Source organism: Oxyura jamaicensis, chromosome Z (genome assembly GCF_011077185.1).
Source record: "Oxyura jamaicensis isolate SHBP4307 breed ruddy duck chromosome Z, BPBGC_Ojam_1.0, whole genome shotgun sequence".
Classification (NCBI taxonomy): Eukaryota; Metazoa; Chordata; class Aves; order Anseriformes; family Anatidae; genus Oxyura; species Oxyura jamaicensis.
Window position 1 is genome coordinate 62,379,365 of NC_048926.1, and position 15,270 is coordinate 62,394,634.

Sequence of the window (15,270 nt, forward strand, 5' to 3'; positions counted from 1 at the left end):
CCTGATGTGAAAGGACGTCTGTGGTGAAAACTCCACAGCGTCCCCAGGCAGTAGGTTTACAGCGATGCCTTTCAGGGCAATGCTCCTCCAAAATAAGTCTGAAGTTGAAGAAGGCTTTTATAGAAATGTTATAATAAGCAGTAAAAAGGCTGGGCTCAAGATTAAAATGTAGTTTTGTAAAGTGAGCCTGTTTTTGTAAGGCATGGTCATGATTTAAAGAAAGTTGCTAAATAGACTCCTGGACAACACAACACCAAACAAATATAGCTCTGTGCTTAGGGAAACCTTCAAATTACCCAAAGGCAGCATGCAATTTCAGCAGTGTTCCAGCATATTTAGCTTTCCAGGCAGCATAAGCACCACTCTTTGCCCACAAATACCGAGGTGATGAACAGTGAAAACTGTGTCTTGACTTCTGTCGTTTTCCTGCCAAGTCGTCCCTTTTGCTGATTCCCCATAAAATGGTCACAGGGGTGAGGCAGAGCCTGTGTAACACGTGCTGTATCAAAGGGGACAAGGGGAGAGATCCAGATGGAAGCTCAGTGGTGGCTCTTGCAGAATTAGCTTCATGAAGGCCTCCAGGCTCTCTCTTACATGGGTATTTGAACTCTGTCACTGCTAGCTCACAAAGTGGTTGGTTTAACAGGACACAGGGCAGCCTCCTGGTCCTTGATAGCCAGAGCCCGGTTATCATCACTGCTACGAGTTAACACAGAAGCCACCTTCCATGAATACATGGCTGTCAAAACACAAGCTTCTCTATATAGGCACATCTCCCTCCTTTCACTTGTGAATTTAACATAAACAGCCTAATCTGGCAAGTTGAGTGCTCTGTCCTCACCACAAACCTTTCCCCTCCCAGGCGCATTTTGAAATTCTCAGATTGTTGCTGCAGATGGTTCTCATACAGATTTTCTCTTCCTTGACGAACTTCTCATTTCTGTTGAGACAGAGCTCTTTCCCCTCCTTGGGATCCTGCTCATTCTACACCGATAGTAATTCTTTTTGTCCAGTCCTGTTTGTAAGTACAGGGTCTATGCCTAAATAAGTACATTTTAAAGGGTGGTCACACACTTCAGCTGTCAAACAAGGCATTTTGCCAGTACTTCAGAAACCAAGTGGCAGCGTGGGATTTTTGCTGCTCTTGGTGGTGCAGCTTGAAAGCCTCTGGACATTTTCACATTCAGTGCCCAGAGAAGGTGCTGCGTGGGCAGTTCTTCACTCAGAACGTGTGACTGGTTTGCAAAAACCCACCAACATGAGACCCAGCTCAGCAGAAATCATAGTTTTTCCTGCTTCACAAAGCAACAGGTCATTGACTTTTATTGAATTCGGAAACTAAGTGGACAAATAGAGACAAGTAAGACAAGTTTAGAGCAGTGTGTTGAAAGTGTAATTCTGCAGTGTACTGCTATCACTCGCCAGAGTGATTTAGTAGTCTTTTAGCGTAGAGATAGTGACACTTGTTCTGTTTCACGCTGTGGTTGCTGAAAGTGAGAGGAACTGCTTAAATGGTGACTACTTGCAATAGCAAACCAAGATCTTTTCAGTGTTTAACAGCAACCGAAACAGACCAATATTCTCATTCAACAGATGAATTTCTGACACATTTCATGTTTTAGATGCTGCAGTAGGGTCTGCTTACCTGGGGGAGAGGGGTCTCTCTCTTTTTTATGTCCCAACAACGTCTTCTACCTCAGCAGTGGCACCACTAGCAGAGTTCTTCTCGAGGTGTCCCCAGTGGCTCTGACTTTGGAAATCCTTGTTCCTTTACCCTCGACCACAAGGTAACCCCTAACAGAATGGCTAAGGACTCACTACAAAGCTGAAATGTATTTTTCCGAGAATACTACTGTTTCAAAGGGATATTTCATTTTTGATACTGGCTTCCACTGAGAGCTGAGTATTTTAATGTAACTTCTTCAGCTCTTCTTACATTGTCTTTTACTTTGCTACGGGGCGCTGAACATGGAGCAAGGAAGCCTGTTATTACATTTCACATACATACACTTCAGATGTTCCTCCAATGTCCAATTTACTTGTTAGTCATTTTTTTTCATAGCTCATAATTGTTCTATTTAGAACCAAATTTCCTCTAGATGAAAAGCCCATAAATAAATATGTACATACTTAGCAACAGTTCTCCAAAGTGGTTCTATCACGTCTGCCAGCAGCTACGTACAAGAGATTAAAGTTGCTGTGAAAGCCTTAATGATGATGTTTAAAACCTCAGTCCTCAGATCCTATTGAAAGGATGAATTTAACTCCCCTCGTTCAACAAGCTACTTCAAAGCTGTTCTTCTAGAACAGGAGTTGAAGACATTGTTTGTGAGCAGTCAGAGGAAGGGGCATCCAGTTGACATACATCTGTCAGCCTGAGCCAACATCACCAAGCTTTGAGTGCTGCTGAGGATTACGTAAGGCAGTAATTTTATAAATACAGTCTTGACAGGCAGGCAGAATAAAGGAGCGGGTCTGTTGTACCACACCATTGCTGCAACATCAAACGGTTGTGGCAATGTAGCTGTTCCACATAATTAATGCAAGCCCTTATAGCCAAGATATTTTACACCCTCAAGGACATGGTAAAGTCACTGAAGTAATTAATTTCTTATTTAGGTTCAGCCTCAGCAATGTAAAGCTGTGGTTAATGTAAAATTATTACAGGTGGGAGGTTATCTGACGGATAGCTTTTCTAGCTGTACTTACACTTTACAGTTCACATGTAAGTGTAGATGCATCTGAACTTCATTTTTTAAAGGGATTTTAATTTATGGGCTCATTAGCTATGAAATTTTTGTCAATCAACCTATCACTCATTATTTTCTAGTCAGAAGGCATGACAACTGCAAAAACGTGAAAGGCAATGCAGTCTAGTGTTAACCACACAAGTAAGGCAGAATCAAAACAGCCACTCCACAGGCACACTCAATGGCCATCACCTGCTTGTTTGATGTTGAGTGGGATGTTAAGATTGGTAAATCATGCACGCAGAGTTGGTTATTAACACGTATTTTTGTCAACTTAATAAACAGATTAAAGATTCCAAAACAATCAAAAAATTCTGATTACGCCATAAAGGTGTAAGCAGTTTGCTGGCTTCAGAAAAAAACTGTGGGAGTTAGTGGGAAACAAATATGCCTTCTGCAGTTTTTAGAAAAAACAAACTCTGCTGCCAACATTCAGTCTGAAAAAGATGCTGTTATTTAGCTGGGGGGGCGGGAAGTTGTAGAAGAACTGGGGCCCAAGGGGAAATGTAAAACACATATTAACAAGCCATAGAGCCATAGTAGTGTATAGATATGTAAAAAAAATCACCACCACCACCACCACAAAAAAAGCTGCTTTTGCCCCATAAAACATGATTAAATTACTTGCACTGAGAGATCAACTAGTTTTTTCACAGAATATGATTTTTCACTGTTGTTTCATGACTTCGGCTTCTCTACCCTGTTACCCTTTAGGGTTGAGAACACAGTAACAGGTAGTGAAACTCAGGAGCCACAGCTCAAGATTTTGCAAGTATGGATTTGCTCCAAGATAATCAAATGCAGCATACCTCATGCAGCCAGAAAATATCAATACTGTGTCTGTTTGCCAGCAGAGAATTACTTAGAGCAGCTTATTTTGAGCATAATGCCATATATCAAAACACCACACTCTTATTAATATCCCATGAAGATAGTATTTCAGATAAAAATACTTTGGCTAGCAATCCACCACATATGTATAGAAGGTACCCAGGAGAACTATGAAATTCATTTAGTGATGCCACACAACTTTAAAAGTCCAGTATATTGAATAAAATAATTTTATTTGTATTTACTTGATCTTATTTTTTTAACAAAGTTTATGGAATCTGAAAGTAGACGATAAAAGGTAACTTTTAACTGAGATTTAATATGGGAATACTCTCTACCCAAAAATATGTCGGACATCAAGATCATAAAGAACTCCAAGGTTCTGTGCTATACTGTATGATATGTAAACAGATTTTGAAAATACTTTCCCATTATATATTTTGACACAGTATGCACAAATTTAAAAAAATAAAATAAAAATGAAGTTTAATTGCCTCAAGGGATTTCTTAGACATAAAGCCATTTGAAGAGCCATTTACAGTCTGTGGTGACAATCTACATAATCAAAATATCCCCTTTTTTCACAATGCAGAATAACCTGCAATCCCCTATCAATGAGATGCCAGCAACACAGATCTGATTGCATGACTCCAGCACTTAAAAGAGCACGTTGGTTATACATGGCTTTTAACCTTGGGCTACAATTATGCTACCAGAACTAAATTCAAGTCTAAATCAGTCATGTAGAGATGTGTGTGTCGTCTGAACACTGTTTAGAGTCCTTGTTTTCCAGATCTCGTGAAGATGGTGAAGGCGCTCTGAGGTTCTTGTGCTTACATTCAGGGCAGGATGAACTTTGCGGATACCAGATTCTCCGATTAATGACAAGCCACAGATCCCAAAGTAGGCATGTAAAGCATCTGAAATGAGGACAGAATACGAAAAAATATAATTGTGTATCTTTCAGGTTGTAGCAGTCAGGTATTCCTGGGTTTCAGCACCCCTGAATAGTGACAGCCAAGGAAAACACACAGCTGTTACATTTTACATTTGAGATTTTCCACAAGAAAACAATTTCTGCTCAAACCTGCCAGTATGAACTGATTGTCTACAGTCTCTAAGACTAGAGTCACTTTTATTTTATAACAACTCTTGACTACTACTAAAATTCTTCCTAGTGCTCAGGCCAAAATCAAAGAATTTCAGGAGATGAAAATAATGTCCTTCAAGACAGCAAATGTTTTTTCCCCAAATATGAAGGAATTTTTTGGGTATGTGGTGGACTGATGACTAAAGAAATACTAATAGCTGACAGACAGCAAGACTTGGAAATACAGACTTACCTATCGTCCCGGCTTCCTGAGCAAATAAGAACAGGAATTCATTATGTGGCTTGATCAGCTGTAACAGATGACTACCAGCTCTTATTTCCCTGCCCCAACTCGGCTCCTGATGCCTACCTTATACAGGGATTAAAGCTTGCTGAACACCCTCCATGACATACAGCAACTCAGGAAACATATAAGCAAGTGTAAATGGACAGTTTTCTGACATTTTTGTGAATGAAACTGTTTTGCAGAAGAGTTCAATATACACCAATGTTAGTGCAAAAAAAGGGAAAGGAGAATGCACCTGTACTTGGGCCAGCTGGGAAGAAGATAAGTGAATCTCCCTGCTCTGGGCAACAGCAATTCGTTAGACTGGACTATCCGACCAAGAAGTCACAGACTAAATTTGGAGAGTATTAACAAATTAATGTGTATCTTACAAATTCTCAACATGCAGTAATCTTTTACTAATGTGTCAGTAAAGTCACATCTGACTAAAATGATAGGGAGGCCTCTGAGAGAACAGATTTAAGAAAGGGGGGAAAGAAAAGTGCTGCACAACAGCAGCTGGGTCAGTGCAGCAGGAGGGCAGGAGGTGCTCCAGGCAGGCAGCAGCAGTTCCCCTGCAGCCTGTGCAGGGAGAGGCCCCTGGTGGAGCAGGCTGTCCCCCTGCAGCCCATGGGTCCCACATGGAGCCGATCTCCACGCTGCAGCCCGTGGAGGAGCCCCCGGTGGAGCAGGTGGAGGTGGCCTGGAGGAGGCTGCGGCCCATGGAGAGCCCCCGCAGGAGCAGGCCCCGGGCCGGAGCTGCAGCCCGTGGAGCAGGGGCAGAGGGTGACCATGAAGGAGTTGCAGAGATGAAGTGTTGGGGACCGACTGCAGCCCCCATTCCCCTGTGCTGCTTGGGGGAAGGAGATGGGAGAGGGTGGAAGGGGGGGGAGGAGGATATTTTTAGTTTCTTCCCTTTTTTTCTCACTTCTCTAGCTTGTTAGGAATGGGTAATAAATGTTATTAATCTCCCCATGCTGAGTCTGCTTTGCCCATCCTGAGAATTGTTGAGCGATCTTCCTGTCCTAATCTCAACCCCTGAGCCCTTTGCATCATATTTTCTTCCCCCTTCCCTTTGTGGAGGAGGAGGGAGAGAGTGGTTGTGGTGGAGCTAGGCTGACCAGCTGAGTAAAACCACCACAGTTAGGCAAGGTGAACTCAGCTTCAGGAAGTAACTAAAGGCACTAAAAATCACATACAAACCTATTTACCTGTATATGGTGAGTTTAACTACGAAGTTCAACTGTTCTGCAAATCCATACCAACTTAATACTCATGTTCTAGAAAAAACACATTTAGGGAGCCTATGTACTACTCTGTTACAAGCTATAAAAGACCAATTTTTTTCATGTTGAAATACACTGGTCCAAATGTTTTGTTTCATGAGCAACTCACAAGCATAGAAAACAACAAAGTGTATGCAGTATGAGAGCAAAAACTCACTTTAGTGTTTTACATTTAGTAATTATACACATTCATTTCCATCTTCTTGCTCTCTTTTTTTATTCATGTTAGATCTTTTCATCCTTCTCTTGCAACACGTGTAATTCACACATGCTTCCAATTCTCTTCTACTGCATATCATTTACAGGTAACAAATCAGATGCATAACAGTTGCTGCATGACTTCCTGGGGCACACATCAGTGCAACTAGCAACTTTTTATTAAACCTAGTAGTGATTTATGCTCAAGTTAAAAATATAAAAGTTTATGTATATGTTCTAGCAAAATGTTGCAGTTTAACCTGGGTAGGCAGCTAAGCATCACACAGCTTCTCCCTCTCTTTTCCTTCTCCACCTCCAGCAGAATGTGGGAAGAGGAAAAGAAGAGTAAAAGTGAGAAAACTCCCTGGCTGATATAAAGATTTCAACTGGTAATGCAAGGGTGCATGTGCCTGTAAAGCAAAACCAGGCACTCATTTACTACTTCCCATCAGCAGGCAGGTAGGTGTTCAGCCACTTCCAGGAAAGCAGGGCCCATCATACATAAGGGTTGCTTGGGAAGACAAACACTTTAAATGCCGTAGTCTTCCCTTCCTCATTTCCCCAGCTTTTACTGCCGAGTATGATGCCATATGCTAAGGGATAGCATGAGAAACAGAGAAGACCTTGTTGCTGCTGTGTAAGCACTGTCTGGCAATAGCTAAAACACTGATGTCTTATCAGGACTGTTTTGGTCACAAATCTAAAGCACAGCATCATATGGGCTACTGCTCAGAAAATTAACTTTATCACAGCCACCAGACCCAGTACAAAAAAGGAAATGTTCTGTACAACTGTAGGATTTGGGGGTTTAACCTTTGTTACAAGTGGCATTAATCTCAGATAGCAAATCTAATTACTAAGAATGAAACTTTGAAAAAAGAAAATGCCGTTTTCATCTGCCTCATACGGACATGTTCAAATAAGTTTATCAGACAGTTGTAAATAAAGAACTGAACAAATACAGTAGTTACTCAATTCTGTTTTGAAGTATGAATCTCCCAAGAAAGCCAGTGTCCACATCCCCTTTATACAAAGGTAATAATACTGCTACAGTGATATCCAGAATCATCAGATAAAAACCTTTCCTTGGCATATTCTTACTTTGCAAACTTTCCCTATCACATCTGAGTTTTGTAACAAAACCAAATTGAGGCCACTATTATCAAATATTTTAAAACTCTTAATTCTTTAAGGTGAGCGAATTATTTCATATTGACCCTCAACAGATCTATTAACTCGTTTGCAAGATAACTCATACCATTCTCATTACCTTCTCATTTTGCATTTACACTAAGACAACATAAGCGTGTACACTTCACCACCAGCAGGCTTTTGATAACAACAGAGCTGCACAGATGCTTCATGTTAGCAAAGTGTGAAATCTTAATTGTGGGAGACATACAACACTGAAAAAGACAGCTTCCCTTTCAGTTTCTAGACTGAACTTCTAGGAAACTTAACTGTACACATATGACATTGAAATTACAGATCTACAGAAAAAAAAATTGCGATGCTGCATTTATAGTAATTCTTCAGATTAAAGATGCACTGAGCTTTTTGTTCTTTCCTTCAAAACTTGAACACAGACTTACCATCACTAGCTGCCTGAGGAAAGAATCCTGTAAGAAACCCACCTATCACAAAAGTACAAATCCTCCCCTGCCCCTGAAAAATTCCTAGAGCACTTAAATTCAGTAGTACCAAACATAACACCCCCCAAAAAAATCCCAGAAGATAGACAATTTTATAAGATGTGTTGTATGAATTGTCAGAACAAGATAGAAAAAAAACTGGAATACCAGCAAACTTTCTGTATGTTCATAGAACAACCCAGTAAATCACTACTTTGCTTTAACCTTCCTGTTCCACTTCTGTGACCAGCCAGGACAGCTCAAAAGTAGCTTACTCTCATGAGAAAATGTAAGAGAGAGCAAAAGTTTGTTATATAGGAAACAGCAGTGTTCAGGCAGGAACATCACACAAATCAAGGCCAAACAACTTCATAAGAAGTCTTGCCTTTTTCAAAAATCTCAATCACAGCTATGTTAAAAGCTAGGTTAAGGAACTTTGCACACGACTGGCATTTTAAGCAGGTGTTTTCTTTTTAGCCTGCTAAGTAAATGGTTCATCAAGATAAACAGAAATACTTTCTCCAAGTGATGCTGACTGGTCTACCTACTGTAGGAAAAACAGCTAGTCTTCAGGAAACCTAAGGTTTTCAGGGATACAGGGGAAACACATCCATCACATACATTGCTTTCAGTCTTGGTCTACCTCAACGAATTCTCAACTGTTGCTCAAAATGAAGTGATGAAAGGATGAAATATCTGCACAGATTCAAAACGGTCTTGTCCTATATTATGTCTACATTTTTCTCTTGTTTATTGAGTTTACAGACTGTTTATCTTCCCTGTACAAAATGCCACTGAGCAACACTACTGGCCCAACTTTTACAACTTTGCAATACCTTTGCTGAATTCTAGCATCTTGTGTTATTATTTCAAATGCAAAGATTTTTGCATCTTTTTAAGCTTTTTGTTACTTCAAACTACACACTTGCAAGGTGATAACAATAATTGACTTTCAGATATACTAGTTCTTTCTGTAACTATAATCTGTAAATTATAACTATCTATGCTTCGAGTTGATTAAATACATCAATGACTTCTGCACAAGCTTAAAGCTTTCCCTTATTAAGAAAGCAAATGGTCTGAAATATTTTAATCAGAGCATTTATGAAGACATCCACAGTACAATGCATTCCTTAATTGGAACAGTTAAACACATTCAGAAAAGCTTGTCCAGCTCTAAAGAGATAGCGATACTCTTTCAGTGACAGTCTAAACAACAATAGCTCACTTGCTCAGTGGTTCAACAAGAAAAAAATATACCCCCTGACTTCCTTTTAAATCATGAAAATTTCACTATATATATTTTTTTTACTTTTTGAAAGAGACTGGGGAAAAAACTTCCTTTGCACCTCTCAAACATCTGACTGCTGGAAACATACTTCTAGCTTTTAACACACTTGCATGATTTTGAAAAGTAAATGTACCTGGGTGGCTATCTGGCCACTTGGCAAATCCACCAACAAGGCGATCTTGAGTTGACAGGATGTAATTTCGGTTTTTCTCAAAATTTGTGTATTGGAATATGTTCAATAGCTGAAAAAAAGAAGTTAGACTGTTACAGTAATATACTAAACCTTAGTGTATTTTTAGTACTAAAACACAATTTATGTAGATAAGCAGTGCAATACAGCACTAAGCCAGTAAACCTCCATATCCTGCATTCTTGCAAGATGAAAAACCTTTATAGTGATCTGTGCACGTTTACATACTGATGCCAAAGATGTAACTCTTCCATGCAAAGAAATGGTATGATGTTTAAAGAAACCAAAACAAATCAGTAACTATCCCGTAGCTAGTTTGTACACTACCTTCAATGTGGCGCCCACCCAAAAGGAATAGCAAGTGTCTACAGGTTTGTTGGGTCGTCCATGGTATCCATTCTGTTGTCTCATTATACACCACCTTCTTATTCTGTTCAGTTCTTTTTCTGAAAAAACTTCTTCCAATTTACCCATCAAACACAGAGATGCAATACCACAAAATGTAGAGCCACCTGTGAAGAAATGGTTGTTAACGAGCAGATTTTCAGGGAAGCCTGTAGGACATCAGTCGGAACTTCAATTAGATTAGTGAGAATTTCATCAATAGATTTCTACAAGTTTGAAAGCATCTTTTACATCTAAAATCCAAACAAATAAAAATAATTCAGTACATATATTAAGGAAACAAACAAACGAATAAACAATTCTTGCACAAATAAACCTAAAAATTCATTTTACTCAAGTTGGAGGGCCTCTCAGTGCTGCATGATTTACATTATACAGCAGCCTGGGAATGAGTAAATGTAGCAGAAAACATTTCTTCCTATTAAACTTACACAAGAAAACTACTGAGAACCTAGCAACTGAACTGAAGCAGAGATGCCAAATGCAGTTTTAGATACAATGGCAAAGAGAAGAAAAAACAGAAGTGTCTGATGATCAGAGAGCCCCAGAAGTATTAGGAAAAAATTAAGGCATGGTTAATATGATGAAAAGACTGCTGGATTCTCATGGTTGTCGCCAACACAAATTATGTTTCTACAAAATTTTTTGTTGTCAAGGAACCTGTAGGCAATTAGATGAGAAATTCATGTTGTTTGTGTATCATTGCCATCACTTTTAAAAACACATTAAAACTCATTCTGAGACTATTATTTGCAATGATAAAGTTACAGCCTGGGAAAGAATGTAGGAGAGATGTTGATATGACTTAAGTTCTTTATACTACTGCAGCGCTAGAAGACGACAGGCAACTACAAAGTTATCTTCCTTCTAATGCAGAAATGCAGGAAGGGTAACTGAAAGAATGCTGTGTGTTATCAGCATTCCACGGTAATTTAGTTAAGTATGTAGTTTAGTTTAAGTTTTTCAATGCTTTCCTTCTTGCAGGAAGAATGCAATTGGAATACTTCAGAATTTCGACTCCAAGGATGAAACTAACAAACACCTGAGAGACTGAGTGTCAGTCACACAAAAGTAATAACTTTCTCTGTCGTGAAGAGACCAACCACTTTGTAGCACAGAAAAACACTTCGCTTAAAAATATCGGTCTCTTGGGAATTCCTAACTTCGAAGCTACCACCTGTTTACAAAAATGTGTCTTCAAGATTTGAGCCCCCAACGGGTGGTGCAATCTGTCAGAGGAAATGCTTCTAGGTTTAACTAAAAGGTGTTGAAACTGGAGATTATCAGGTGCATTGCAAAAAATCTCATAAAAATAAATCCACAGAGTAGCAATGGTACACGGTGAAAAGGTTTGCTCTGTCAGCAACACATGAGAACCACAGCCAACACCTTTCAACAAAACATTTATGAGGTAAAAATATCGGAGGTGGTATATCAAGTGTCCATCTGGTCTGGTATTAAGCAGGAACTAAGGGAAGAAGGAAGACAACATTGTGAGTCATGTTTTAGATTTGCTCCTCCTCATCCCACTTCCTTAAAATTAGAAAAAGAAGGAAAGGCATGACATACACTGAACTTCTTACAGCATTTCACAATTCCAGTCTTAAAAATAATTGTAGAATATTTTAACATTCTTACCATGAGATTCCAGTCCAGCTCCTTGTGCCAGGCCATTATCATAGGACTGAAGAAAAAGAATGCACAAACCAGTTACTTCAGAGCCAAATCACTTTTACAGACATTGCAATTTCTCAGTTTACTAGCAAAATTATCAGACTTTAATGACCATTTAAAAATAGTTAAATTCTAAACCTGTATCTCAAGAAAATTCTTGGCACAAAATTGTTAGCTTATCAGCTTTGTTTCAGTACAACAAAGACAGCTTTTATGACTTTTTAGTTCATTCTAGTTAAATGTCTGGAAATAGGCAAAGATTTCTTTGCCAAAAAGGGAAAGCATATGATACAGATACCATTTTCCTTTTTTATAATGAAAAAGTTTCATTTTTTCTTTAATGGTTATGTAGTTCCAAACAAAATTAAACGCATAAATGAAATCTGTCTCAAGATCTCATTAACATACTAAAAGACAAAATGCAGGTTAATACTGCATATACAACACTGGAGTACAAAAAATGTTTTAGTTAGGAGCAAGAACATCAAGCTTTAAATAAACTGAAGCCTGAACTGAGGGGAGACCAGAAGCAACAACATAATAAGGCATGCTATTTTACCAAACTTAATCTGCCCCGTAAAATACGGCTGTTAAAAAATAATTTACAATGCTCTAAAATCACTTTGTTAAGTGAAAGAAGAATTAGGAGCTTCACTCTGACAAACAAAGCAGCAGAAGTATTATAGTACCACTCTGTTATGAGCAAGAATCTAAGAATGGGTAATATTGTAAACGTAAGAATAACAATCTCTCTTCATTACAAATTCACTAAAGCATTCTGCATGATAAGGAACAAGAGAACAGAGTAAGTTATTCATAAAATGGAACATGCTTATTTTACAAGTGTTCACAGAATACTTAATAACCAATACATTGTCACTGGACAAATACCAAACTGTTTACTGTGAAGAAAAATAATTCAACCTTTTATGTTTAACTTTCAAAGTTAAATTATCCTATCCTATCAGATCCTATCTCTTCCATATTAGCAGTTCAATTAATGATTGGTTCATATTCTGATTAGATAGAGAACAATTTGTGCCTTTTTTTTTTTTCCTGACTATGAATTTCTCATGTTTTCTTCAAAACATGTAACAGTAGCTAAAAGATGAAGGACATCTTGAAAGACCACTGATGACTCCCATAGTCCTAACCAAACAATGGCTACAGCAGCTGCCGCGTCCTTAGGTATTACCTGAGAATTGTATTTCTTTGTAGGTCTGTTTTTAAGGCTCACTTTGGGGAGAAAAAAAAAAAAGGAAACAAAAGTAGACGTGGAAGCAACACACAAAAACTGTATTTCTCGGTTTTTGAGTTGTTGCTGCAAGTTGAAGCAACTAGAAGCAACACACAAACTTCAAACTGCAGCTTGAACTTCCAAAGTACAAACCAATTTTAAGTAATGACCGTCAACATCTGCATGTTAGAACACAGTGCAAATTTACTTTAAACTCTGCAGTAACTTTCGCAAAGGCAATCCAAATGTGGTACCTCACTCCATAGGCCCATTAGTTGCTTATCAAAGGCAAACTGATTAGCAAAGCTAAACTGAGTAAGCAAATTAACTCTACAAACAGTAATTGTAAAAGAAGGTGGTTTACTTCATGTATGACAAAGTAATTAGCTCTGCAGAGAAGCTGTTAAGTGTGCATCCCTGACAGCTGTTGGGATGCACACTTGTTGGGATGTAAAATTAGCTGGAAATTTTAATAGATAATAGTGGACCTTTGGCTGATTGGTGCCTAGGTATGTACAGGTAGCAGGTGCTCTTTGGGGACTTGTGTGCGTTAAAGAACTAGATAAATATTTTTAGTTCTTTGTCCTTTTGAACAGGAAAATATATGCAAAAAAAAGCTGAGGTTTCTGCTACATGAATACTACATAATAAAATACTATCCTCAGGAAATGTGTAAATCCAGCTAGTACAATCTTTACTTCACACTCTAAACCTTCACTCCAGAAGTTCCACAACCAGCTATTATATCACAATTAATCAACAGACTTATATACCTGCATTTGCAGAGGACTCTAATAGGAAAAACAGATGCTATGCTTAAATTCTTGCAGTATGTCTACTTAAGGCCAAATTTGAGGTAAATCAAGAAATGTTGAAAACTGCAGCATTTAAGAGTGCATGTTTGCTGAAGTCATTCAAAATTTCAGCATCTGAGTGTCTGCTCTTTTTTAATTAGTGATACATCTGACCTTTGAATATGTAAGCCAAAATCGACTCACACTGATAAAAACTGTGAGATTAGAACCTGGCAATTCTCATGACAATAAATCTGATCCTTTTTTTGGGAGGGGGGATCAGTACTGTATAAACACTTTTTAGTCAGTTGATAATAATCTTCTGTATGAAGATGCAATTCTTTTTAACAGTTACTTTCCAGAGTAAAGCAACACCATCATTTCATGTTCCAGTCTGCTGCTCTACTTGATGCACCTATCTATATAACTTTCCCTGTCCTGTAGCCGTATTACGTACGTCAGAATTCTGACACTGCACCACCAAAGAGGAATCCAGAAGTTTTTTTTACAGATTACTGTCTAAGCAGTCGAGTTACTCTCCATCCAAATTAGCTGTAATTCACTGACATGCAAATTTGAATAACTGAAAGAAGTTTGTGAACTACACTTGCTTCATCTATTTGCCAATGACATAGGATAGTCAAAAAAACCCACACCTTCAGCAGCTTACTGGCAAGCAATGCAGTCCCATTTGTTTTTTGTTATTAGATTCATCAAGACAGAGTAACATTGTAGGAAAACAGGAATAAGTATTTTCAAGAAAGTCTACTGTAGTATTTAGTTACATAAAGAATAATAAATCTATCTGTTAAACACATTGTGATACTTGGTTCATATGACTGAATTCAATTTGAGCACATCTCAAGGCAGGTCATGGAAAGAGACGAATGAGAGGAAGAAGGAACAACGACTGTAAAATGATTTTCACAAAGGGCTCCCTCTCAATATACCTGAGCGTTCTTTGGACACATTTTCAGCTCTGCCACGTGACCAAGCATGAAGCCAAGATTTCGCTTATTTGCCTAGAAGAGCCTTGTCACCCAGTTAGTGCACTGAAATACATAATGCTCTGGCCAAGCAGCAGCATACCCAGAAAACCCAAAGAAAACTACTGTGCATGTGTATACCAACTCTGCTGTACATTCACAATAAATCACAGAATCATCTAGGTTGGAAGAGACCTCCAAGATCACCTGGGCCAAACTCTGACCTAACACTAACAAGTCCTCCTCTAAACCATATTGCTAATAAGCTCAAGTCCTAACAAATACAGTGCATAGTCAATCTACCAGTTTACAGTAAATGTGGACAGAAATGAATTATCTCTTGCTACACATTAGTATGTCCTAACGATACTGCTACCTACAGAACACTGCCTGACAAAATCTCCTGGAGTTACTCTCAGCTAGCCTTGAAAAGATCTAGTGTTTTCCACAGCATCTTCTGGACTTTGACCATGCTCAGACTCCAGTTTTACTTCACTGGTTGACTGAAGTATTAATATGTATGTTTCCAAGAGGTCTTGCTCAGTTCTGTTCAGGCTTCAATTTAAATTTATTTATTTATTTATTTATTTTGACCCCACTTTTACATATATATATATATAT

The 15,270-nt window shown here is 38.5% G+C and overlaps 1 protein-coding gene across 1 annotated transcript in view; it reads right to left on the bottom strand.

Moving 5' to 3' along the window:
- Positions 1-3,793: 3,793 nt before the first annotated feature.
- The window catches only part of PGGT1B (protein geranylgeranyltransferase type I subunit beta), a 40,159-nt gene continuing 28,682 nt past the window's right edge, over positions 3,794-15,270 (bottom strand). Inside the window, 5 exon segments of the mRNA XM_035310276.1 lie at positions 3,794-4,367; positions 4,370-4,501; positions 9,497-9,605; positions 9,881-10,065; positions 11,597-11,642. Coding sequence (XP_035166167.1) covers positions 4,321-4,367; positions 4,370-4,501; positions 9,497-9,605; positions 9,881-10,065; positions 11,597-11,642 — 519 coding nt within the window. The 3' untranslated portion in view covers positions 3,794-4,320.